The sequence below is a fragment of the Leucoraja erinacea genome, chromosome 13 (assembly GCF_028641065.1).
Source record: "Leucoraja erinacea ecotype New England chromosome 13, Leri_hhj_1, whole genome shotgun sequence".
Lineage (NCBI taxonomy): Eukaryota > Metazoa > Chordata > Chondrichthyes > Rajiformes > Rajidae > Leucoraja > Leucoraja erinaceus.
The window spans coordinates 4,451,606-4,479,391 of NC_073389.1; the positions used below are offsets into that span (position 1 = coordinate 4,451,606).

General features: G+C 42.6%; 1 protein-coding gene across 2 annotated transcripts in view; it reads right to left on the reverse strand.

Moving 5' to 3' along the window:
• Positions 1 to 2,942: 2,942 nt before the first annotated feature.
• The window catches only part of LOC129702556 (protein maelstrom homolog), a 30,013-nt gene continuing 5,169 nt past the window's right edge, over positions 2,943 to 27,786 (reverse strand). The window contains exons 4-12 of one of the 2 annotated variants that reach the window (XM_055644321.1): positions 23,853 to 24,008; positions 22,076 to 22,117; positions 19,592 to 19,722; positions 17,537 to 17,591; positions 12,154 to 12,298; positions 8,704 to 8,766; positions 7,829 to 7,958; positions 6,637 to 6,706; positions 2,943 to 3,487 (exon numbers count right to left, since the gene is read on the reverse strand). In XM_055644321.1, coding sequence (XP_055500296.1) covers positions 3,360 to 3,487; positions 6,637 to 6,706; positions 7,829 to 7,958; positions 8,704 to 8,766; positions 12,154 to 12,298; positions 17,537 to 17,591; positions 19,592 to 19,722; positions 22,076 to 22,117; positions 23,853 to 24,008 — 920 coding nt within the window. In that variant the 3' untranslated portion in view covers positions 2,943 to 3,359. The remainder of the gene's footprint in view (positions 3,488 to 6,636; positions 6,707 to 7,828; positions 7,959 to 8,703; positions 8,767 to 12,153; positions 12,299 to 17,536; positions 17,592 to 19,591; positions 19,723 to 22,075; positions 22,118 to 23,852; positions 24,009 to 27,786) is intronic. The other variant, XM_055644322.1, reaches the window with a different exon arrangement.

A 27,786-nucleotide genomic window follows, 5' to 3' on the forward strand; every position in this document is an offset into this window, starting at 1 on the left:
GCCATCCACAGTGTACAAATACAGGGAATAACATTGAGTGCAAGATAAAGTCCAGTAAAATCTGATTAAAGAAAGTTTGAGGGTCTCCAGTGAGGTAGCTAGTAAGTCAGGACCACTGTCTAGTTGATGATAGGAACGACATTGGTTCATGGTGCAACCTCCACCAACCTTTCACACTCAGTTTATTTGCTCATCCAGCTCCAGACACCTTGGACTCTCTTAGATCCATTTACTATCAATTGTTTGCATCCCATATACAATGTGGATGTACAGAATATAATGAAGTGTAACTCATGCAAGACCATTTTGCTGTTACTGTAATCTCTTGGCCTGGTTCTACTTGACAAATATTTAAATCTAGTTTAAAATAATTACTAAACTTGTGACACTTTTACAAGTCCTACGTTCTAACATGCCACACCCACTGTTTGGTCCTGTTCCATTTGTAAGTTACAACTTGAAAAGTAGATATTATTAATCCATATCAACTGTGCCCCATCCAGATTTTCCCAAGCATTGAACTGCTGCTTAACTTAGATTCAAGCATTTGCCAATAGTTAACGACAGGTTTAGTGGTCAGTCACAGTACAGCAACAGGCCCTTTGGTCCAACTTGCCCAAGCCGACCAAGATGCCCCATCTACACTTGTCCCATTTTCATGCATTTGCCCCATCCCTCCAAACCATTCCAATACATGCCCCTTTAAATATAAATGTCTTTAAAATGTTATACTACCTCCTCTGGCAGCTTGTTCCAATATGCACACCACTCTGTGTGAAAAAGTTACCCTTCAGGTTCCTATCAGGTATCTCTCCCGTTAAACCCATTGTGTTTCTTTTACCCCTACCCAGGGTAAAATACTATCCACCCTATCCATTCACCTCATGATTTTGTACACCTCGATAAGATCACCCCACAGCCTTATGCACTTCAAGGAATAAAGTTCTAAAGGTCTGTAGTGTTGCTTTGCTTCGCCCTCCTTTTTTTAAATGGTGCTAGTCTTTTGTCAATAGCAGATTTTGTTAATAAGGTCACCTGAAGTTACGTTACCCTGCTGAAGGTCCTACTTTCTATGACAGCAGCAAACTCCAATTGTAGATGGCTAAACAATCTGAGTAAAGTCAAAGCTTTCATCTCCAATTCAACAATTCAAACCTTCAATTAGAGTTGGCGTAACAACGTTGAAACAAGGATTGCAGACGCTGGATTACAAATATGGCAGCGCTGGAGAAACTGTGGGTCAGGCAGTATCTCTGGAGAACATGGATAGGTGATGTTTTGGGTCACGACCCTTCTTCAGACTCAAATGAGTCTTGTAGACTCCAAACTCAAAACGTCACCTTTCCATGTTCTCTAGAGATGCTGCCAGTCCCACTGAGTTACTCAAGCACTGTCTGTTTTGGCATAACAACCACCAGGATTGCTGTTTAATTACAATCGTATTACACCAGTTTTACTTGACAGCAGACCCCGGTCTCAATATTACGATGCAATCCTACACATTAACAGTATGTGCAGAGCTTTCCATAAAGCCACAAGCGATGCTTCGATATACAAGCTTGACCGTCAAAAAAGGTACACAGTAACATATTGCAGGTATACACAAATAGATGTCATCGGTGGACAATGAAGTGGAAGGTCAGCGGCTGTGAACGGAGCGTAAACTAATTTCCCGCACCCTCTGGAAAGTGCCCATATGGTCCACGATCGGTTCAGGAGGCAGGACACCGTGACGATGACGGTGCGTTGCAGTGGTCGCGGGTGTTGGTGCAGGCAGCCTCGGGAGGCACTACAGCAGCCGGGCGAGCGAGTGGAGCTGCGGCAGCGACACGGAGTGGCGGTGGTAGGAGTCGACGGCATTGCGCTGGGCCAGGCCCACCCCAACTTCACCCATCCAGGGCTGCCAGGCCATAAAGTGAGATATGTAGAAAACTGCACATCTCCTTAGGTCAGATCGGACATTTCAGAGACTTGGAAGTTGCAAGATGGCACTAGAACATGGTGACTTTCTACGTGGTGTTCCAGAAGAGGATCCATTGTCTGGATTTGATTGGATAGCCCGCAGAACAAGCTTTTCACTATCTTTAGTACACGTGACTATAAGTAAGCTAAGATGGCAGATAGCAAGGAGGAGCAAATATCACAAGGAAGTCCCGTTTTACTGCTGAAAGCTTGCTACTGGACAACCCCTTAAACAATATGGTTCCCTTGTCTTCTGTGCAACTGCATAGGAGGAGTTGCTGCCAGCATAGGTCAGCTATGATCAGATTGAATATCAGGGCATGTTCAAGGGGCATGATGGTCTACTCCTGCTTATTTTCTGTCCTTGTACTGTACTGCATTCATTTGAATGTGCACTCAGGAGCAGCAGAGACCAAAGGTCCATTGCTTCCACATGATTATCTACCACACCCAGGTCTGTGGACTTTTACCAAGAGGAACATACGGAAGGGTTCTGCCCTCTTGTAATTGTAGTCGCTCAAAGTTCATACCCTAAATATATTTGATCAAAGGTGTTTTAAAATTCTTTTAGTTTTAAAAATCAAAGTATAAACAATTAAAAAATCAACCACAATTGCCCAACATTGCTTCAATGCCCCTTTTTGTTATTATGCAGAAAAACCTCTTTTTAAAAAAAAAAATGCATTTTTTGTCACTTATTGGGAGGAATTTAATGCTTATAAATTGGACAATGTAGGTGCTATAAAATACTTTAGGAAGTGCTTTGTTTTCAATCCCATCTTCCTAAACCCATGCTACAAAAACACCCCTCTTTACACTTCCAGCTTGTTAGTCAAATGTAATTTAGTGCATTCTGTAAGTGAGTAAACAAGTTTCCATTTGTTAATAGGTACAGTATCATTTAGCACCCAGGTTTACATGTCTAAAGTACATTTTAAAAACTTAAAATATCTCTACAAATTGTCACCAAAGCACGCAGATGTTAAATCATTTATTTCACAACAACTTTTAACAGGAACAATTTCAGGAACATAGTCATTAGAACACAAAATAATCACATAACTTGGTTCATTTCTCCAGCAAAAGAAAATTGCCATTTAAATTTTTTTTAAGTAATAATATGTATCTCAATTTGAAATTACATGCTACTTGCAGTGTGCAAAATTAGTTTTTTTCTATGAAGATTGATTTAACAAAAATTAGTATCTGATTTGTCAATCATGTAACTGTAATCACAAAATTCTTTCCCTCAGCAACCCATTATAAGGTTTCACATTATATTTAATAATCCTGTGCCCATGTTATATCCACAGCTGCACCATTTGCAGATACTTAGCTTTGAACACTAAATGGTTGTATTGTTTCTCTTTAAATTACTTAGTTGTAATTCAGGGCACCTACTGCTGAAATCCTGGTGTTGGGAGAGATGGGAAATTCAGCCAGGCAGCAAGAGTACCTCTCCCTCTCCCAAACCGAGCAGCAATTGGATAATCCATCACACTGGATGTCATAACACCACTTTTACCTACATTGCAAAAGAAGGATTGTGTAAAGACGACAATTCTTTTCAATGATAATACTCAAAAAGGTGGTAAAAATCAAAATCATTTACTAATAAGTTACTGTCATGTAAAACATAGTTAAGTGAATACTGACAGGTTGCATCATAGCCTGGTGTGATACCTTGGAATGCCCAGGAGCAGTGAATACACAGAGTGGTAGTCACTGCCTGGTCTACCACTGGTACTGACCTCTTCACCATCGAAGGGATCTATAGGAGGTGTTGCCTCAAAAAGGCAGCTAGCATCAAAGACCACACCACCCTGGCCACGCTCTCATCTCGTTGCTACCATCGGGAAGAAAGTATAACTGCCTGAAAACTGAGACCTCCAGATTCAAAAACAGCTTCTTCTCAACAACCATCAGGCTCTTGAACACTACAGCACACTGTCTTTGGTTGCACTATGGACTATGGTTTTGAACTATTATGGTCTGGTTACTTAGTATTACCCCTATTATTAATTCATTGTAATATGGATTACTGTAAATTTGAATGTGATTGCATTAATGGACCTGCAAAGCTGCAGCAAATTAAGAATTTTATTGTTTTGTTGCCGGTGGATAATCTTAACAGGATCTCATCCTGAAACAGTAGCTATTGGTCATTCCAAAGATGCTGCAAATCCTGGTGAGTTTTCCAGTATTGTTGGCATTTCATATTTATTACAATGGCCATACACAATTAGCTGATTCCCAACACTGTGCAAGATGGATTTCGCAAGTCTGTTTCAGTTAGCGTCCCAGAAGATGGAGGAAATCCCAGATGAGTTTTCCCTTTTGCAGAGATCTGCTTACTCAGTCCAGATCAGCTTATTTCCCTGCCATCAGGCTTAACGGTCCTTCCAGAAGCTAGGGGGGATAGAGCTCTAGGGGCTAGAGGGAATCAAGGGGAGGGGGGAGAAGAGAGGGCATGGGGGGAGAGAGGGGTGGGGGGGCTGAGAGGGGATGAGGGGGGAATCAGAATGAGGGGGGGGGGGGGGGCTCAAAGGGGAGGGGGGGGGGGCTCCTAGTTTCTATGGGGGGGGCAGAGAGGGGGGGGGGGGGGCAGAGAGGGGAGGGGGGGGGGCAGAGAGGGGGGGGGGGGGGAGAGGGGGGGGGGGGCAGAGAGTGGGAGAGGGAGGGGACAGAGGGAGGGAGCCAGGGGGGGGGGCAGAGAGGGGGGGGGGGGCAGAGAGGGGGGGGGGGGGGGGCAGAGAGGGGAGGGGGGGGCAGGGAGGGGAGGGGGGGGCAGGGAGGGGAGGGGGGGCAGAGAGGGGAGGGGGGGGGGCAGAGAGGGGAGGGGGGGGCAGAGAGGGGAGGGGGGGGCAGAGAGGGGGGGGGGGGGCAGAGGGGGGGGGGGGCAGGGGGGGAGGGGGGGGCAGGGAGGGGGGGGGGGGCAGGGGGGGGGGGGGCAGAGAGGGGAGGGGGGGGAAGAGAGGGGAGGGGGGGGGCAGAGGGGGAGGGGGGGGGCAGAGAGGGGAGGGGGGGGGCAGAGAGGGGAGGGGGGGGGGCAGAGAGGGGAGGGGGGGGCAGAGAGGGGGGGGGGGGGGAGGGGGGGGGGGCAGAGAGGGGAGGGGGGGGGAGAGAGGGGGGGGGGGGGCAGAGAGGGGAGGGGGGGGCAGAGAGGGGAGGGGGGGCAGAGAGGGTAGGGGGGGGCAGAGAGGGGAGGGGGGGAGGGGAGAGAGGGGGGGGGGGGGCAGAGAGGGGAGGGGGGGGCAGAGAGGGTAGGGGGGGGCAGAGAGGGGGGGGGGGCAGAGAGGGGAGGGGGGGGGGCAGAGAGGGGAGGGGGGGGGCAGAGAGGGGAGGGGGGGGCAGAGAGGTAGGGGGGGGGCAGAGAGGGGAGGGGGGGCAGAGAGGGGGAGGGGGGGCAGAGAGGGGAGGGGGGGGGGGCAGAGAGGGGGGGGGGGGCAGAGAGGGGAGGGGGGGGGGGGGGGAGAGAGGGGAGGGGGGGGCAGAGAGGGGGTAGGGGGGGGGCAGAGAGGGGAGGGGGGGGGGCAGAGAGGGGAGGGGGGGCAGAGAGGGGAGGAATGCGACGGGAAGATGTTTATCCCGTCAAGGGAAAAAATGTGAGTAGCACGTGTGAAAATGGGAAGGCTGTGGCCAAGCGTTTTGGAAGAAGACACAAATTAAGTAGATTAAAAGAAAGCCAACACAACCCTGCATGCACATGGAAATTTAGAATGTTGAGAACAAAGGGAAGAGTTTTAATACCGAAGTGCACGTTGGGTCTGCTCCCCCAACGCACCCGTTCCCTACCCCTTGACCCCATAGGAGACCCTGTCCTCCAAGTCAAGGCATTCGTGAATGTAAGATTCCAGCACCCACCTTGCCTCCCTTAGCAGTGTTATTTTAAAAAAATTACAAATGGCCCTTCCTCTTCTAGTCTATCCACTATGACGTCATCAGTTCAAGCTGCCATTGTGATGTCACCAGCTGAAGCTGGTCAGTTTGAAATTCAAAAACGTCATCATTTGAAGCTAGTCTGTTTGAAATTTAAGTTAATTAATCAGTAATGTCAAGAAATAAAGCACAAAATGTTCAGTGAAAGTGATCTTGCCTCGAGGTGAAAAAATGTGTGTCAGAATATGTAAAAATCTTGTGAAAGTTGGCATTTTTATAGCTTTAATCGCGAATAACGTGTCAAATATAGGTTGAAATCTTCACTGAGGCTTCTCACTGCTAGCTGAGCAAATGTAACATCATCATTTGAAGCTGGTGTTTTTAATTTCAGTCTTTTGACCTAATCAATAATGTCGAGAATAAGTCAAGAAATAAAACATGAAATGTTCACATAAGGTGATCCCGGTCTCGACGGGAAAAATGTCAACCGGGATATGTAAATATGTTATCGTTACCACGTAGTTTTTTTGCAAAGATGTAAAGACAACCACATATACACACTAACAAGATCAGAGTTTTAATAAGTATATGATTTCAGTGATTAATAGCTACAATGCACTGTTTTTTTGGTTGCAAATATTAACAGTAAACATTTTATTTTAGAAGATAAATGTACAGATCCAATGAAAATAATTTAGGCTATATCAAAGTACACACAGTTTTACAAATTTTAATTAAAGATAAAGGATAAGTGATCAATTGAAACAATTATTTTTAAAAACCAACTCTGCTTACCGCTGGAAATGCTAGCTTCAGAGGGTGAATGGAAATAGCGTCCGGCCGGATTCTGCAAGGGCTTAGCTGGCTTTTAACAAAATCAGAAAGTTATTTGCACATCTACCTCTCTGTTCTACTAAATAAATTACAACTTTTTTTTCCCCACAGCTTGCAAGAATAGTGCCCCGTCCTAAATTATCCCTTCAAAAACAGCCAGGGAACTGCATCACAGAGTTTGTTTACTGCAGGAAATGAAAGTAAATACCTGTGGAAATCTGAAATGTAAACATATAATGCTGGCTAAACTCAATTCTGAAGGATGAGAACTATTTCTCATTCCAGATGCTGCCCGACCTGTTGAGGTTCTCCATTGTGCTTTTGTCTTTGTTGGCATTATCACACATAATTAGCTAATTCCCAAAACTCTGCGCAAGGTGGATTTAGTCAATCTGTTTCTGTTGGTGCCCGTGCAGTCACAGAGAGAAAGTGCAACTCTGCACGGACAGCACCCAAAGTCAGGATCGCACCTTGGTTTCTGGCGCTGTGAGGCAGCAGCACCACCAGCTGCACCACTGTCCAGCCTTAAAAAAGCAGCGAGGTCGAGACTAAAAATTAATAGCAATTACAGTAACCACTGCAAATAACATTTATTGAAGCAACATTTTAGCAAATAATCAAACTAATTATTCAACACCACCACATCTTTCATCCTAAAGCAGGGGACCAACATGACTCTAATGAGTACTTTTGGAACTTTGTTGGCGCCAGAAACACGGTGACCCTTAGTGTGCCAAGTGTCTAGTATACAAAACAAAGAACTGCACTGTACCTAGGAACATGTGACAATAATGTATCATTGAATCATCAAAGGTATTATTGAAACATTGATAAAGATATTTAATGATGACAACTCCATTTCTGTGATTGCCCGACAAATAAACCACGTGTTCTAAGCTGCCGTCTATCAATCAAGGCCAGAAATGGAATATCTAATCTATGAAAGTCTTCGACAATGGAATAAATCAGGATCCTAATATATTAAAATGCAAAGATTTACAATTCAAGATGTAACTGATTTGTTGACAAAATTATTTAAAACATATTCACTCTGACAGGAAAAGCTAATCATGTTCAAATACCTTACGACAAAAATAAAACACCCCACAGGAAAATATTATGCCAGAGGATTAGCACATATTGAGTATGTTACCTGACAATAATGATCCAATACTAATACTTTAGGATTCAAGACAGTGCCACTGAACAGCTCTTTTTTTGGAATGTGTGCAGCTGTTATCTCAAAATCGTACACGGAAGCCAATGAATTACTGATGCAGTATCTGAAATGAGCAGCAAAAATGTATAATGTATACCTACATTTTGTGGCCATTGTAACCATAACATGTCACTGAATACATTTCACTATACGAATGTTAGGCTGGAAAATCTTGCTACATTAAAAAAGATTTAAAACATTCTGGATAGAGCACGGAACGTATCTTAATATATGGCAACAGTCCACTTGCTTCACTAATAAACTGGTGATTAAAGTACACAGTAGACACAAGGAGCTGCAGATGTTGGTTTACAAAATAAGAAAACATGCTGGAGTAACTTGGCAGCATGTTTGGAGAACATGGATAGGTAACATTTTGCGTCGGGACTTCTACAGGCAGATTGTGGTCAGGGTGGGGGTGTGGGGAAGAAATCTGGAAGAGAGGATGGGCAGGACAAGGCCTGGAGGGTGATAGGTGAATACAGACGAAGAGCTGACAACTCTACATAATGTGGCAAAAATGCTGCATTACATTAGTGGAGTAGCACTTCTTAACTATACTTCATTAAAAATTAACATTCAGCATTTCTCAGAGAAAACACTTGATACTCTGTTTCCTGGGTATTGCAATTCATAGCAAATGTATTTTTGCAAACAGATACAAGCTACACAAAGTGGACCAAAGACAGGATATGGGGTTAGGAATGTACAGAGGCACTAACTGAAATGTGTATGTGGGACGCACTGCCTTTGACCTTATCCGCATTCCAACATGATCAATGATTTTCCTGGAAAAAAATTACACTTACGCATATTTCTTGGTAGTTGCTAATGCACAATGCATTATGTCATGTTCATCATGCCACCTACACCTACAGGGGAAGAATGCACTTTGTTTTAGAAACTAATTTCTACCACTTCACATAGAACTAACCACAGAATATTTCATGTAACATCATCCATCGAAAAATATCAGGTTATACATTGCAGGATCTTAATGAGGTATGTTTTAAAGCACCTACATTTCTATGTCTAACAAGTTTTAGTTGTAAAGTAGGTGTTGAATTTCTCCTTTTCATTGACTGCAGAAAAACATTACAGTGAATTATAAAAGCTGAGAACTAACAAATTGACAAGGATCTGTTTAGAATACGTAATCTTTACAAGTAATAAAATTGTTTTGTGCAGAGGGGTCAAATAATTTGGTGATTTCACTTTGATGAGACCACATAAGTTCCACTTGCACACTACCGTTCAGTTACTGTGCAGCAGTATTGTGGCAGTTCATGCTGAACCCAGAGACTTGGGCTAAAGATAAATCTAAGCTTGGAGATCCAATGACCTTTCAGGGAAGGACAGCCAGTTTGTGTGTGGTCTGCCCTGCATGACACCAACCCATACAAATATTTGACTCCCACTGCTTGCTGAAATGCCGAGCTAATGATAAATTTTTAAAAATAGATGCAAGAGAATTGAATAGTGCATATCTTCTAGGTTGGAATTAGTTTAGTTTAGAGATAGTGCGGAAACAGGCCCTTCGGCCCACCGAGTCCGCGTCGACCAGCTCATCCCCACACACTAACACTATTCTACACACAGTAGGGACAATTTACACTTACACCAGGCCAATGAACGTCTTTGGAGAGTGGGAGGAAACCGAAGATCTCAGAGAAAGCCCACGTTGCCACGGGGAGAAAGTACAAACTGTGTGCAGGCAGCACCAGTGGTCGGGATCGAACAGGATCACTGCAAGCGCTAAAGCAGCAACTCTACCGCTATGCCACCGTGTCACCCGGAAAGAAAAGATGTTTCAACCTTTTGCTGGGTTTATTTCAAATGCTGCAGATAGCACTGGGATAAAGGTCATTGATGGTATCCTCATTACAGAAGGCGTTAATCGAGCAACATGTTTACCAAAGACATACACAAAATGCTGCAGTAACTCAGCCGGTCAGGCAGCATATCTGGAGAGGACGAATGGATGACGTTTCAGGTCGAGGCCCATCCGACAGATTCAGGAGAGACGGAGACTAGAGATGTGGAAGGATAAGGTGCAAAAACGACAGATGAAAGAAGACAATTGTCAAGGAAATGTGGAATAGTTCATTGTTAGCTACGGGGAAGGTGACAACAAGGCAAACAATCAGTAAAATTAATCAGGAGGACAGTGAAACTAGTCGGATAACTAGGATGGGGGAGGGACAGAGAGAGGAAAAGCAAGTATTACTTGGTTAGACAAAGCAATATTCATACCGCTGGGTTGTAAGTTACCGAAGCAAAATATGAGGTGCTGTTGCTCCAATTTGCTTTGGGCCTCACTCTGACAGTGGAGGAGGCCCAGGACAAAAAGGTCAGTAGGGGAATGGGAAGGGGAGTGTTTTGTTACTGGGAGATCATAGGCCTAGGCGGAATGAGCAAAGGTGTTCAGCGAAACGATCACCTAGCGTGAACGCCTCCGCTCAGTCTGTCTCGGCCTACGCTATCTCCCGGTTGCTGAACACTTTAACTCCCCCTCCCATACTGACCTTTCTGTCCTGGGTTTCCTCCACTGTCAGAGTGAGGCCCAACGCAAATAGGAGGAATAGCACCTCATATTTCGCTTGGGCAGCTTACAACCCAGTGGTATGAATATTGATTTCTCCAACTTCAAGTAACCCTTGCTTTCCCACTCTCTCCGTCCTTCCCACACCGAAGATCTCCGACTAACTTCACTCACCTCCTGATTAATTTTACTGATTGGGTGCCTAGTTGTCACCTTCCCCTCAACTAACAATGATCTTTGATCATTATCTGATCTGTCCTATGCACACCTTGACCTTCCATATCTCTAGTCTCCCTCTCCCCGACTCTCAGTCTGAAGAAGGGTCTCAACCGGAAACGTCACCCATTCCTTCTCTCCAGAGGTGCTGCCTGCCCCGCTGAGTTACTCCAGTATTTTGTTTTGATTTTCAGTGTAAATCAGCATCTGCAGTTCTTTCCTTCACATATTTACCAACAATGGAGAGTTGTTGAGACAAAAACACGTAAGCGATAGATGAAAAACAGATAAGGGAGAGAAAAATAACTCAGCAGATGGAACCAAGTGGGGAGGGTAGAGACAGAGACTGGAGGGTGATGGATGGAACCAGGCAAGGGAGGGTGATTGGTAAATTGAATGTTAGAAGGGATGAGAAAGATGAACCAAGAGAGAAGAAACTAAGATGGATAGGTATTGTTGATAGGCACATGGAACAAGGGGTGGGAGGGTGACGAGTCTAGGTAACAAAGGGGAGAATGGAAAAGGTGAGCCGAATGTGAAGGAACCCAGAGTGAGAAAGGGACACAGAGCGAGGTTATCCAAAATGAGAACATCCAGCATTCAAACCACTGGTGATATTCACGCATCATTCAACGTTCCTTCAATTGGAATGATGGTGGGTGAATAACCAACCAACCACCATAAAGGATATGGAAGTGTGCTTTCTATATCATGAACATACAATAATACACCTGCATTAGAGCTACCATGCTCTATGGAGTTACTACAGACCCAATTACATTCAAGTGGTTTACTGTCATATGTCCCAAAATGGAACAATGAAATTCATACTTGCAGCAGCGCAACAGATATGTACTTTCGAAGTACACATAGTACTTTCTGAAACATTAGGAAGTACAGATAACTTTTCTTAAACACAAGGCTGATAATTGGCATCAATGTGGCCCTGTTATCTTTGCCAGACTAAAATGTGAACAACCATTACTTAACTTGGACTGACAAGGAAATCGTAACAGGTGTACACGTTAAACCCACTCTGCATCTACGGTTCACGACTGTACATAGGCAGAGGACTGCAATTTAATCCCAATGGTAAACGAGTCTTCATTTTGTTAACAGACTCTTAAATGTACTTAGTTGGAGCTCCACCATGCATTAGTTAGCACATTAACTTCATGTACTGTTTTTCCAATTTTGGAAAAAAAAATGTGATCACTGATAAATAAACAAGCTCATTTAATTCCAATAATACATAATCCTTTAACATAGTTAGATCCATAAATGTTGCAATTGTTATAACTTGTCTTCCTTATGAAGTGAACGAGATATTTCTTTGATCTTCACAAAGTGCTGAAGGAATTACATCCTGCTATTCCATTGCTGGCCTGGGGATCTAATCCCCTCCTGACCAGTGCTTGATGTTCTAACCATCAGCCTGCACAAACTCTCAGCAGCACAATAATCACACAATTTACAAGATCTATATTTTTAATGGCCATACCTGGTATTTGAGGCATAATCCCAAAGCATTACATCCAGCATTCTTTCAAAACAATCCTTTGAAGGCTTTTCTTTTAACTTGTGCTCATAAAGTTTCACTACGAGTTCTTCTAGTTCAAAAGCCTTCAATGGAATGCTGCTGCCACCTGTTGTAAAAATAAATAAAGAACATAAACCAGAACAAAATTATTTTTATGGCAAACAATCATATACTGAGAGTGGCTGTGAATCTTAAAGACAGACTAGAAACATGGGCGTCTTCCTCAATACTTCAAGAATGACAGGGAATAAACTCCCAGTCTCCCTGGTCCCACAGGCTGAGATCTTATTCTTTGTGCCCGATTCCACCACAGTTCAGATCAAGCCTCGCATACCACCGGATGGGGCCGTAAGTGGCAGCTTCGCCAGGAGCCCGTCTCGTGCCTTTGTTCTTTTGTTTTATTTGTATGTTTTAATGTATCTTTAGTTTTGTATTATGTGGGGGTTGGGGGAAACTCTTTTTAATCTGCTCCCTCGACGGAGATGCGACTTTTTCGTATCGTATCTCTGTCTGCACTGCGGCCTAACATCGTGGAGCTGGTGGTCCCTTCGTTAGGGATCGACTTTGGGAGCTCCAACCGCAGGAACTTCGACCGCCCCAATCACAGGAGCCTCGATCGCCCCGCTGCGGAAGCTTCCATCACCCCGACCGCGGGAGAAAAGGAGGAAGAAGGTAAAAGGTTATTTGCCTTCCATCACTTTTTGGAATGTGAATTCGCCGACAAACAAGATGGATGTGCTGCCTGCGCTAGTGGGGACTCGGAGGGATTGCGGTGAGTGCAGTGATCTCGGTGTCTCGGAGACATCTCGCCATGAGAATATCCTGGAGTCTGGTGCGAACATGGATGGCTTTCTGACTGTTTGGACGGACAGGGGCTGCAGAGAGAGTGACAGCGGTCAGTATAACTCTGGTCACATCACAATGAAGGAGCATGTGTGTGGCCCGGACATTGAACTGATGGCTGAGGGTCTCCGCTTATGCTGTGTGCCCTGGGGGTTCTCACATGCCACTGTGGTGGCTGTTTATGTTTAATCTTTATGTAGTATTGTATCAGCTTTTTTGGTATGACTGTATGGATCAATCAAAATTCACTGTACCTCAGTACATGCAATAATAAAGGATAATTGAACGATTAATTCCTCATTTAACGTCATTCAATTTTTATTCCACAGGACTCTGATTACTTTTGTCGCCCCACCCCACCCAAAGTAAAAGAACACTGCCACTTTTTCTTGCCTTTCAGTATTAGTGGTTAATTTAGCATAAAAATTAAATGCAGATAATATTTTTTCCCCATTAAGGAGGCGCAGTCGTCTTTCTTACAGTTTGGCTTTCTTCCCAACCAATTGTTCAAGCGCTTTTGATTGCAACATGCGCCTTAATTTAGTTCAACAAAGAAACTGACAAGTTACTAAAGAAGAGGTCATGTGGCAGTTATACAAGATGTTGGGGAGGCTGTATTTCGAGTATTGTGTTCAGTTCTGGGCACCATGCTATAGGAAAGATATTGTCAAGCTGGAAAGGGTACAGAGAAGATTTACGAGGATGTTGCTGGGACTAGAGGTTATGAGCTATAGGAAAAGGTTGAGTAGGCTGGGACTCTATTCCTTGGAGCACAGGAGGATGAGGGGTGATCATACAGAGGTGTATAACATGAGAGGAATAGATCAGCTAGATGCACAGTCTCTTGCCCAGAGTACGTGTATCGAGGACCAGAGGACATGGGTTTAAAGTGAAGGGGAAAAGATTTAATAGGAATCTGAGGGGTAACTTTTTCCACACAAGGGGTGGTGGGTGTATGGAATGTGCTGCCTGGGGAAGTAGTTGAGGCAGAGACTATCGTACCATTTAAGAAAGTTAGACAGGTACATAGATAGGACAGGTTTGGAGGGATATGGATCAAACGTTGGCAGGTGGGACTAGTGTAGTTGGAACATACAACCATATAACAATTACAGCACGGAAACAGGCCATCTCGGCCCTTCTAGTCCGTGACGAACACTTATTCTCCCCTAGTCCCACCTACCTGCACTCAGACCAAACCCTCCATTCCTTTCCTGTCCATCCTTTCCGGTGGGGGGTTGAAACGGGGCTTGCTGTCTCTCCCTTCGGGGAATGCGACTTTTTTGCCGTATCCCCCTTCTCTGCCTCCGTCTGCGCTGAGGCCTAATGGCGGAGCTGGCGACCTCGAGACTCCGGAGGCAGCCAGTCAGGACTTGCCCTGGGCTCGCTCCCGTGAGTGCGGTCCGGCTCGGGGCTGGAACGGCGCTCCCATGAGGGGCTGTGACGCTCCCGTGAGGGCGACCTGGCGCGGGGCTGAGACTCTCCCTTGAGGGGTTGTGGCTCTCCCGTCGGAGCGGCCCAGCTCGAGGGAGGTACCGCGCTCCCGTCGGAGCAGCCCAGTCCGAGGGAGGAACGGCGCTCACGTGAGGGCGATCCGGCTATGGGCTGGAACGGTGCTCCGGTGGCTGGGACGGCGTTCTGGCGGCTATGACCTGAGTCCGGGGTTCAGTCGTGGGCCAGCATCTGCGCCCGCTGGACTGGAGGGCGGCGGCTTCGACCACCCCGGGCCGCGGTGTTTGAGCCGGCCCGTTTGCGGGGTTCGGTGAGCCGCGGGACTGGTTGTACCATCGCCCGGTGGGGAATCGCCTCAGCGCAGAGGGAGAAGAGGAGGGAAGAGACTGCAGCGCTAAGATTTTTGCCTCCACCACAGTGAGGAGGTGTTTGGAGGACTCACTGTGGTGGATGTTAATTTGTGTTTGTTGTTGTTTATTATTGTATGTATGACTGCAGGCACGAAATTTCGTTCAGCCCGTAAGGTCTGAATGACAATAAAGGTAATTCTACTCTTTTCTATATAACTATCCAATTTATTTTTAAATGATAAAATCAAACCTGCCTCCACCACTTCCACTGGAAGCTCATTCCACACAGCTACCACTCTCTGAGTAAAGAAGTTACCCCTCATGCTACCCCTAATTCGCTACTTCTGTCCCTTAATTCTCAAATCATGTCCTCTTGTTTGAATCTTCCCTACTCTCAATGGAAAAAGCGTATCCATGTCAACTCTGTCTTTCCCTCTCATCATTTTAAAGACATCTATCAAGTCCCCCCTTAACCTTCTGCGCTCCAAAGAATAAAGACCTAACTTGTTCAACCTTTCTCTGTAACTTAGTTGCTGAAACCCAGGCAACATTCTAGTAAATCTCCTCTGTACTTGCTCTAGGTTGACATCTTTCCTATAATTTGGCGACCAAAATTGTACACCATACTCCAGAATTGGCTTCACCAATGCCTTGTACAATTTTAACATTACATCCCAACTTCTATACTCAATGATCTGATTTATAAAGGCCAGCATACCAAAACCTTTCTTTACCACCTATCTACACGAGTTATTCCTAGATCCCTCTGTTCAACTGCATTCCTCAATTCGCTACCATTTACCATGTACGTCCTATTTTGATTTGTCCTGCCAAGATGTAGCACCTCACACTTATCAGCATTAAACTCCATCTGCCATCTTTCAGCCCATTCTTCCAAATGGCCTAAATCTCTCTGTAGACTTTGAAAATCTACTTCATTATCCATAACACCACCTATCTTAGTATCATCTGCATACTTACTAATCCAATTTACTACACCATCATCCAGATCATTGATGTACATGTTGGCCGGTGTGGGCAAATTGGACCAAAGGGCCTCTTTCCACACTATCACTATGACTCTAAAAAAATGTTCCCATTTGTTTTCAAAGGAAGAACAGGAAACATGTTTAAAAGCCAGTGTTAACACTGATGTGCAATTTCAAAATGCCACAATTCCAGTTGTATGTTTCATGATATCAGTGAGTGTTACAGGAAGGTACACATCATGTGATATCTTATGCTCAGACACAGAATACGAGTGGACACGCTGGTGACCCGATATTGACTTCAGTGTGCTGTGGTTTATTCAATCATTAACAATCCTCCGACACAAAGGTGGCGCTATTACACGCCGTATATCAGATCACTCACAAAATGCATTCATATTTTTGCACTCCACTGCCATTTGTTGCTTGCAAGATGACAATAAAGGTTGATTGATTGATTGATATTTTTGCACTCCACTGCCATTGCATGAATGCTGATGACATTTTTAGATTTTGGTAATATCAGCAGTAGCGATGTGCAAGCAAGATTTCTTGCAAGGGTTAAATGTTCAGAAATAGATTAGCACATTGAGAATAACATTGGTCACCAAAATGCTTGCTCAATCATCGAACTGCAAAAGAAACCTTGCAATGACACAAACTAGAGCACAATATTTAATAAACATCACCTTTTTGAAAGAATATATTGTAAGTACCTGAATGCAAAGCATCTGAATTCAGTAATATTTACCCCAACTACAACCCAGTTGACCTGGGATCAGCTCTGCCCAAGACCCATCTGGCCGAAGGTATAGAATCCTGAGTGTACCACCAGACACAGGAACAGCTTCTTCCCCTCCATTATCAGGCTTCTAAACATATACTTCCATATGCTTGGATACTGTTCGATTTACCTTTACGCCATAGAGGACATTGGACTTTGTGTTGCAATGCTGAGAACTATATTCTACACTCTGTATCTTACCGTTTGCTATATCTATTGTACTTGAGTTTGAACTGATTGAGTTCAGGCATCAGTTTACTCTGAAGATAGACACAAAAAGTTGGAGTAACTCTGCGGGACAGGCAGCATCTCTGGAGAGAAGGAATGGCTGACGTTTCGGGTTGAGACCCTACTTCAGACTGGTTAGAGATAAGGGAAACGAGAGATATAGATGGTGATGGGGAGAGATAAAGAGCAATGAATGAAAGATATGCAAAAAAAGTAATGATGATAAAAGAAACAGGCAATAGGAAGCTGTTTGACGGTGAAAATGAGAAGCTAGTGCGACTTGGGTGGGGGAGGGATAGAGAGAGAGGGAATGCCAGGGCTACCTGAAATGAGAGAAATCAATATTCATACCACTGGGCTGTAAGCTGCCCAAGCGAAATATGAGATGATGTTCCTTCAATTTGCGTTTAGCCTCACTCTGACAATTATTCTGGTATATCTGTTTGGATAGCATGCAAAACAAAGCTTTTCACTGTACTCTGTACACATGACAATAATAAACCTGAACCTAATTTTAAATGCATACTACTCTGATATTCAATTTCCAGGAAATTATCACGAACAATTACATAGCAATACCTTTCCAATAAAATTCTGAATGAAACAGTTGAAATTAGATCCAAATCAAAATTATAAGTAGTGTAGCAGCAAACCTTTCATCTCAGGTAAATCCTACTGCATGTCAAATGTGTACCTACCTGACTTGCAGGCTAACCAGTTCAGGCACCAGCTCACTCTGAAGCACTCGGCCAACTATAATAGAAAAAGAACCACTTTCAGATTAAGATTTAAGGAATGTAAAGGCATATTCAGACATGAAGTCTTTCCCCGAACCAGCCAAATCAACGGAAATAAAATGAATTGATCAGTAATCTTATTTTCAACTAAATCAAGACAGTATGACAACTGACAAGTCCACTGAATATATTATAATCCATGATAAAATTATGAGTAACTTAGTGGGTCAGGCAACAAGTGTAGAACGTGGATAGGTGATGTTTTGTGCCAGGACGCTTCTTCAGACTGATTGCGGTGGGGAAATGTGTAGGAAAGAACTGCAGATGCTGGTTTAAGTCGAAGGTAGACACAAAATGCTGGAATAACTCCGGGACAGGCGGCATCTCTGGAGAGAAGGAATGGGTGACGTTTTGGGTCGAAACCCTTCAGCTGGGTGAGGAAGAGGAGAATGCTAGAAGAGAGGATGGGCAGGTCAAAGCCTGGCGAGTGATATGTGGATGTACATGAGGGGGATTTCAATAGGCAGATGGTTAGACAAAGGCCAGACAAAAATACGTGAGAAAGGGATAGAAGAGGTGTGAATTGTGTAGCCATAGGAAGGAATATAGATGGAGGAGAGAAATTTATGTGGATCCAGGTGGGGTATGGGGGGAGGGGGAAAGAGGAAAAAATGTATTTAAATATTTTTTAAAAGGAGTTGTTTGTAGGATAGTTACCTAAAACCTGAGAATTCTAGGTTCATACTGATGGGTTGTGAAGTGGAATAAGAGTTGCTGTTCCTCGATTGCATGTGGCCTCACTCTGGTAGTGGAGGATGCCAAGTCAAGGTCAGTATTTAATCACTTATTCTGACAAATTCCTCAGTTAGGATTATGTTGATGGTAAAAATAAATGTCACTAAAGAAAAGCTTTGCATTTATACAACATGCATGTCCCATAAATTCAAGTCTTACCTTGTTTGCATCCAAATGTAATGCAATCAATAACTGATTTATGTAGCAAATAATTGTGCAGCACACAGATACTTCCTGCCTTCTTTTTCTCGATCCTAATCTCAAGGAGGAATGTGATGCTGCTGACTGGTGTATGTTGATACGAGTCTCATGGGATTAACGAAACTGCAAGCCTCGAGCTAGATAAGCAGCTTCATATATACTGCAGTACTGACAAAGTGCAGTACAGCAAGCACTGGAGTGGGAATGGATGCTCAAAATCTGCACAACCTTAACCTCTCAACCTTAAAGAACCCTCTGGGTGTATAGTGTTTGGCAATAACTGCACAAGGTTAAATTATCCATATTTCTCCCAAAATTAAGAAATGCTCCTCGCAGCGTGCATCTCTAGGCCAGACCTGACAGAACTGAACTTCTTGAAGAAAATTCCAATTTATAGTTGTCAACGGACCACCACTAATTTCTAGTCATCTTACCTGGAAATGGTTCAAATGTGAATATTCGAGGCAGATGTAGCATGAACAACAACAATTAATTAGGCAATAGGCTGCATCAACAATGTCTCGAGCATTACATTTTCAGTGTACAAAATATCAAATGGTGCACTGTTCTGGCAGATTTATCTGAAGCATTAGATGCTTTTCCCATGTTTAACAAATTGGGTCTTTCAGAGTATGTGGAAAGGATGTTTCCATGAGTGGGAGTCTCCGAATAAAAGGATGTACCTTTAGAAAGGAGATGGAGGAATTTCTTTAGTCAGAAGGTGGTGAATCTGTGGAATTTGTTGCCACAGATGGCTGTAAAGGCAAAATCAATGGATATTTTTAAGATGGAGATTGATAGATTTTTGATTTGTATGGGTTTCAGGGGTTACAGGGAGAAGGCAGGAAAATGGGGTTGACAGGGAAAGATAGATCAGCCATGATTGAATGGTGGTGTAGACTTGATGGATTGAATGGCCTAATTCTGCTTCTAGAACTTGGATATCAACTCTTCCCCTTCCCATATGCGAAGTTTCCAAAAGATAACAATGGCATTTCTCCATTAGGATATCAATATTACCTTACAATAAACTGGAAGGAAGCAGTTGCTTTTTCCTGGCTTCAGAAAAGCAATGAACTGCTGAAAGATCTCTCTGTATTTGGAACTGGCGTGTTCAAAGTTTGAAAGTGGAATTTTATGAGTGTTGTCACCTAGAAAAGAAAATTCCTCTTTAATCACATCAACTTTATTTTACGTAAATATGATCACTTAGATTTGTAATGACAAATGCTGGGAGAATTGGCACAACAAAAAGACGAAAGGTTCTTTGGCAATATGGAAGATGAGGTCGGGCTATCCCCAAAATCCACTGAAGATACATCATCTTTCCTGCAGCTGGCAAGTTTAAAATAATTATGATTTCTCCTATGTTTATTCTACAAATACCGAGCACCACAGAATATCTCTAGACATCTATTGGTACAGATTTGTAATCAGTCATTTTTTATAGTTTTCTTTGCAAATGTATGTCCATGATAACAGAGGAGTTAAACACATGTAAAAAATGCCAGTGCTCACATCAGAGGAATTTGGAACATGCATTAGGTGAGATGGAGAACACCTCAATACTTGCGATACGAATGAATGATACTTTATTATCACATGTGACATGTCAGGCAAATTCTTTGTTTTGCATTCACAAGGTATGCAAAGGGTCACTACATATAGGCCATCACCAAAGTTACAAAATATTCCATTTGGCCCCAATGAGCCCCATCCCCACACTGGATCTCCCTTTTAGCCCCCCCCCCCCCCCTCAAGCTGGGTCCCACCTTGTTCTCGCCCCCCCCCCACGCCGGGTCCCCCTTTGTTTTCACCCTTAGTCAGCTTCACTGAGGCAATACATTCTTACATGACAATCTTTGCACTCTTGTACTTGGGTATGATTGTACTTATGTACAGTAAGATTTTACTTGATTGTATACAAAGCAAAGAATTTCACTGTATCGAGGTACACGTGACAATAAAGTGCCATTAAAATTCTTACCATAGCAACAATGTAAATGGATCAATCCAGCGTCCTCCAACATTAGCACAATTTAACATTTTGGTTTAATCCCCATGTACTATCAAAACGCAGGTAACCCCATGTTACAAAAATTTGCCATTGCAGAATTCATATTTTGCAACTCAAGATATGGAGTAAAATCCCTCCCAGAACTTGTGTGGAAACAATTAAGTATATAAATCAACAATATTTTTTCAAATCGCGATGCATGCACGGGTGAAATGGTTTCATGATGCGGTAAATGGCAGTGTGCTGTATTTTCTGGGGACATAGATATCCTATATCACCGGGATCACCTGTAACAGAACTATTTCTGGAGGAACAACAGAACCAAGGTCACCTCACCCTGCAGATACTGTGTTAATCTTAGCCACATACCACAGATACCTTGCAACCAAAATAGGAACAGGACTGCATAGGAAGAGATTAAAATTACATGCAAAGGATTTGCAGACAGTCGTGATGTGAAGAAATAGCGGTGGAGCGTAAAGAACAGGCAAATTGGAAAGAAGTTCAATATTTGGAAGAATTGTCTAATACGATAGCGATATGGGTAATGAGAAAAAAATGACCAAGGTTTTGAATACTTAATTGACTTTTCGAATCAGAAAAGTTGATAGCTTGTCCAAAGACCCTGTTGCCAGCACACTTTTATCCCATCTTCCCCACACTCCCGCTCATCATTAACACTGTCTGATACAGTCCCCACACTATCCCATTCTTCCCATCACATTTGACGGGCCCATTTCTTCCTTAAAGTAGTCAAAATGTAAACAAAGGTCATCTGCAGGACTTCTGTTACTTATCTAGGCAGAAGGTGAAGATTTCAAAATACAGATCTAATCTATTAAATTTGCAGTCATTGCAAAAGAATTTGTGCCACATTGTAAAGTAGCCGTTATCACCCAAGATGGCCTTCAACTTCAATATGCTTCATTGTTTTTTGGAGAACACAGCTACATTTCTCTGGCACGTCAGGAGCTCAGCAATATGGAACTAATAAGTTGTTCCACCAAATGTACTTTATTTCTTTTGTGCTGTTCAGTTTGCCTTGAAAATAACCTTTTATTTAAATTATTTTTAGTTTTGGAAATGCCTGTATAATAAAGTATGTCTGTATAATAAAGTAAATGCTACCAAGAAATGGAAAGGTGTTACAGTAATTGGAACAGAGCAAAACAGAGCAAACCTGAAATCTGCTGAGAGCAATTGACATTCACAAACAATGCACAGATTTAGAATCAATTAAAAAAAAAAACTCAGCATCTCTGGCAACTTTTCAGATCATGACTGAAGACGTCGCAACCTAAAACATCTTCTATCCATGATCTCCAAAGATCCTGCCTGACCAGCCGAGTTATTATTTTGTAAACTGGCATCTGCAGTTCCTGTGCCTTCAGAATCAATATGTTTAGTCACTCATTTAATTAAACTGGTCATGATTTAAGATATTAAACAAATGGCAATTATTTCAAAAAAAAATTTCAATAACTTACTTGAAACCTGGCAATGATATCGAAAGCCACACGGGATTGTGCCTTAGTCATAGAGAAGGGAAAGAAAATAAAAAAAATTACATGCATTATTTTTGAAAATAATTTCAAACAATGTTGGATATGTCATTATCTGGGAGAGTGAGATTAGAGCTTCAATATAAAAATCTTTCTTCTGGCTTCACTGGGCTCTCTTAGTTAACTGTTACAATCTAGACTGACAACACGTCAAAATTAAATTAAAATTCTTACTGAAAAAAGTTGTCAAAATAAACATTAGGCAAAAAATGAGCTTTGCCCAATTTTGTCAAGTTTAAAAAAGTGTTAGCGATATCATTTTTATAACTTGCCAAAATTATAGATTACAGACAGACAAATACAATTTAAATTGAATCTTAAAACCCAGTAAAAAAAAAAAATGCCAGTTAAAACAAATACATGGCCTATGACACATGGGAGAGCAGGGATACTCGCTCATACCCCAGCTCAAGAGCAGCAAACAGCCATATTATTGCACTATGTGCATTTCACGTGGCTTGCATGAACAATAAATTCCGTTACAGTGGGATCTTCCTTCAAATCACTTGGGTAAGATATTCTCCATGCTCCATTCCTAATAAAAACAACTTTCTTTTAATGCTTTTTACAGCTTCCCATATCTCACTAATATTGCTGAGAGAACTTTAGAATCAAGTTACTTCTTAAACCACTGCAAAGGGTGTAGCATACCTTTTTTAAGTGCATTTTCAAATTTGAACTTCTAAAATTAGCTACAGCAACTGTTGCATGAAATAGAGATTCCATTTCAAGCTATAATACCCACGAGAATTGTTTGTCAGTATTGATTCTTACCACTTAATTGCCACATTCAAAACGATTTTCTAATGTCTGACAAAATAAGTCAATTCCAAGAACATTAATGGTGTAAAACTAGTCCCAAATCTCTCCTAGCCTAACACTTCTCAACCAGCTTGACAGCATTTATTATCTACAACTGTTTTCTCTATAAATGCAATTAGCTTTCTTTCATCCCCATCATATTTGTTTGAAGTTAAGAGATTCAAGTCTATGAAGCATAAACTTTGGAACAATTGAATTCAAGCATAGTTCTTTACTCCTCACCACCAAACGAGACTCTCGTTGAACAACACAGGGGGTCCCCAGATACAAAATGAATCGAGCCCTTCAACTCAGTACATCATGGAACCATCCCAGGTCACAGCGCTCGAATCAGAGCATAGAATGACAGGTGCGAGGTACTTGCATCTAACCTCTTGTGCATTCCAAACTCAGAAGTGCAGAACTCCAGAGAGCACCAACATGTATTTTCCAACTATTCGTCAGTTTTCTATACCCTGTTAACTAGCCATCAGTGTGAGTTGGCCTGATGCACATCAATAGTTTACTTTGGCTCCAGAACCTAATATCGACCCTTATCAATTAACAGCACAACTGTAGAATATACCAGAAATACTCAGGTCAAAGAGCACATTTGGATAGAAAAATAAGACTCAACCATTCAGATTGATGTCCTTTCATCAGGTTTTAGGCCTGTTCGGATATTAATTCTATTTCTCCCTACAGTTGCTGAATGAACTTGGGCATGTCTACCATTTTCTGTTCTTATTTTAGATTTACAGCATCCACAAAATGTTGTTCTTCTAACCATCACCATTATCAAGGAATCAATAAGAAATAGTTTCCCTATTCCAAACTGCTGCAGAGAACATTACTCTCCCTCGGTCTATTAGTGTGAGACAGACAGCGCACTGATGTTCACCTGGATCTATGAAGCAATGAAACTCATCTATTATGCCTTTCCTCATGGAATATTTTATACAAGCCATCTCACAAGGAAGGAAGCGTTGTTCACAATTCAAAGGAAGATCGGCCAGGCTCAGGAAGCTGACAAAGTGGAAAACTTCTTCACAAACCTCTTTGGAAGAGAAAAAAACGTTATCATTATCAGTAGAGAATTCTTACACATGAAATAGCTCAACGTTAGCTTAGTTTAGAGATACAGCATGGAAACAGACACTTCAGCCCACCGAGTCCACGCTGATGATCGATCACCCGTTCACACTAGTTCTATGTTATCTCAGTTCCTCATGCTACACACAAGGGGCAATTTACAGAGACCAATTAACCTACAAACCCATGTGTCTTTGTGGTGTGGGAGGAAAATAGAGCACCAAAGGAAACCCACATGCTACAGGGAGAATGTAAAAACTCCACACATCACGTACCCGAGATCAGGATCCAACTCGTGTCTCAGGTGTTGTGAGGATGCAGGTCTACAAACTGTGCCTCCTACATTTCTTCACAATAACCACAATTTCACAATGGGAAAATAATACATCCGATTTGATCAAGTGAAATCTACCAAGGACATCTCAGTAGCTGTGTCATTGAGGTCAAGGTGTCATTGAGGTCAGAAGCAGAATCAAGGAACTGCAGATGCTGATTTACAAATGAAGTCACAAAGTGCCGGAGTAACTCATTGAGTCAGGCAACATCCATGGAAAGGTGATGTTTAAGATCAGGACTCTTCTTCAGACTGACTGTAAGGGGGAAAAAAGCTGGAAGGGAGGAGGGACAGGACAACACCTGGCAGGTAATATATGAACACAGGAGAGGGAAGGCTTTGGCAGTTGGACAAAGGGGATGGTTGAAGAATTGAGATGAAAAGACAAATGTGAGACAAAAAAAAATGAAGATTTGCAAATAGTGTAGCTAGAGGAAGGAATGTAGGGGTGGAAAGAGAGGGGGTGGAGATTAAATTATCCACAATTAGAGAAATTGACGTTTGTTGTAAGCTACCCTGGAATACAAGATGCTGTTCCTCCCCCAGTTCGCGTGTGACCTCACTCTGGTAATGAGGTCAGTTTAATTCCAATTTTGTCATGATCTAACATGAAAAGCTGCTGGCTAGCACCTTAACTGTTATTCATTTTGATTAAGAATCTGTCACCGATGTTTTGTTGTTGAGTACAATCAAGAACTATGATTGAGATAACAATGTTTAGATTCTGACAAAAATTGAAAATGTTGTACTGAAGTCACCCATGGCACCAAACCCTATCACGATTCATTATTAGCAGTCATCCATTTGTTAGGTTTCTATAATCATTCAGTATTTTTGATTTACTATATTGCATGGATAATATAAGCTGCAACAAGTTTGACTTCCAATTTTTTGCACTGATGGGGTAAGTGTGCCATCTTTATTAATACTATATTAAATAATTAATTTTATTGAACATCGCAAATTCAGCCATGCCATTTTTCAATTAAGAACCATGGTCTTAGTTCGTCATCCTTAAGGGCTGTCCCATGATGCGGGTTTACCCAAGAGCTCTCCCGAGTTAAAAAAAATCAAAATCGTGGTACTTCATCACGAGTATTTTTTTACTCTTGGAAATTTTTCACTGTTGAAAAACCTTCACGAGTTTCAAAAGCTACCGCATTCCCCGAGTACCTGCCGTTAGCGTTACTAGCCGCTATGAGACATCCAGGAGCTCCGACGTACCTGCTACGTACTTACCATTAAAACAAAAAACTCGGGAGAGCTCTTGGGTAAACTTGCATCGTGGGACAGGCCCTTTAGAATAGATGTTCCCCCAATTTCATTGTAACCAAAAGATAGACATATAAAGCTGAAGTAACTCAGCGGGACAGGCAGCATCTCTGGAAAGAAGGAATGGGTGACTTTTCGGGTCGAGACCCTTCTTTTCAGACTAGTTATAAGCAAAACACTTTCTGATGAGTTCATTCTGCAGTGTTAGCATTACTTTAGATGATTAAGTATCGATATGCTGATAAAAGTCAGCATCGTACTCACCATTTATTATTATCTCAAGCATTTTAATCACAGAATGCAATGCAACAGCCAACTTTCTCATTCCCCTTCAGATGACTCTGAATTTTCCTGTTAGCCATTTATTAAACCTTAATATCAATTGATATAACTAATAACAGAAAAGTTGAACAGGCAACAACTCCATCTCAGGCCCAAAGGGACCACTGAAATGATTATTTATTTCTACACAAACCAATAAATCTTGACAAGATCCAGCTCTAAAGTTTGTTCACTGTCTTTGGTTAGGTTATTTTGAAATGCTATTTCCCCCCCAAATGTTGACTGTAATCACTTAAGCTAGTGCAGGGCTCTCACTTAACTTTTTTTCTATGTTTCCAGCCGGGCAACCTGGGCAGCTTTTTAGGTTGCCAAATGAGTTTAGGTGGTCATTTAACACGGCTTGCGAAGTGCGTAGTTACCAGTGGGATGCTCAATGAAGTATTCACATATTATTTTTGCTTCAAATGAAGTCACATAAACATATTCACCAATCAAGACATGATATATACCACAATGACATGCAGCAAAATTATAATACAGTATCTCAACTCTTTTTACACGTTGCAATGAATGCAATTTCTATTATTTCTTTCCACTTCCAAACAAAAATGTGGTTGGATTATTCAGCGTATGATCAACCTGTAATGACAAATAAATTGAATCTTGAATCTTGAACCTCGTGAGACCAAGCACAGGCTTGGCGATCGCTTCGCGCAACACCACTCAGTTTGCAATAACCAACCTGATCTCCCAGTGGCTCAGCACTTCAACTCCCCTTCCCATTCCGAATCCAACCTTTCTGTCCTGGGCCTCCTCCATGGCCAGAGTGAGGCCCACCGTAAATTGGAGGAGCACATCTCATATAGACAACATTTAAGAAACATGTAGACAGGTACATGGATAGGACAGGTTTAGAGGGATATGGGGCAAATGTAGGCTGGTGGGGCTAGTGTAGCTGGGACATGTTGGGCTAAAGGGCATGTTTCCATGCTGTAAGACTGACTGATTTATTAAATGGTGTTGAAGGCAATTGTCACGTTGCATAATGTGAAGTAGATCAAGGATCTCGAGTTTAATCTCTTGTTGATCGCAACAGGAACAGTACATGGGCACTTGTTCTTGGAGAGGTAAGGGGGGGAGATGTGGACATTGATTTTTGGAAAGTAATTTCCATCAAAGAAATGGGTAAATGCAATTGTGTTTATTGAGGAGGACAGCTAAATTAATTCTGACAAAAACAAAGACACTGCAAGGCTCGAAATTTACGGTTGACCGGGTGCCAATGTCGACCAAAAGTCCCGCCGGGCAACCATTTCTCTGTAACTTAGTTGCTGAAACCCAGGCAACAGTCTTAAATCTCTGACGCTATGTCCCCCTTTACCAGCTACTGTATGTTTAATTCAGTTCATTCTATGGGGTGCTGTCTGTATGAGCTTGCTCCTTTTCCCTTTGATCGCATGGGTTTTCTCCGGGTGATCTTGTTTCCTTCCATATTCCAAAGGTGTGCAGGAACCTTTTTCAGTAATTCTCCTCTGTATTCTCTCTATTTTGTTGACATCCTTCCTATAATTTGGCAACCAAAATTGTACACCATACTCCAGTCAGTCTTACAGCATGGAAACATGCCCTTTAGCCCAACGTGTCCCAGCTACACTAGCCCCACCAGCCTACATTTGCCACATATCCCTCTAAACCTGTCCTATCCATGTACCTGTCTACATGTTTCTTAAATGTTGTCTATAGCACCTGCCTCAACTGCCACCTCCAGCAGCTCTTTCCATACACCTGCCACCCTTTGCCTGAAAAAGTTGAACCCTCCAGGCTCCTATTAGATATTAGATCTCCCCCCCCCCTC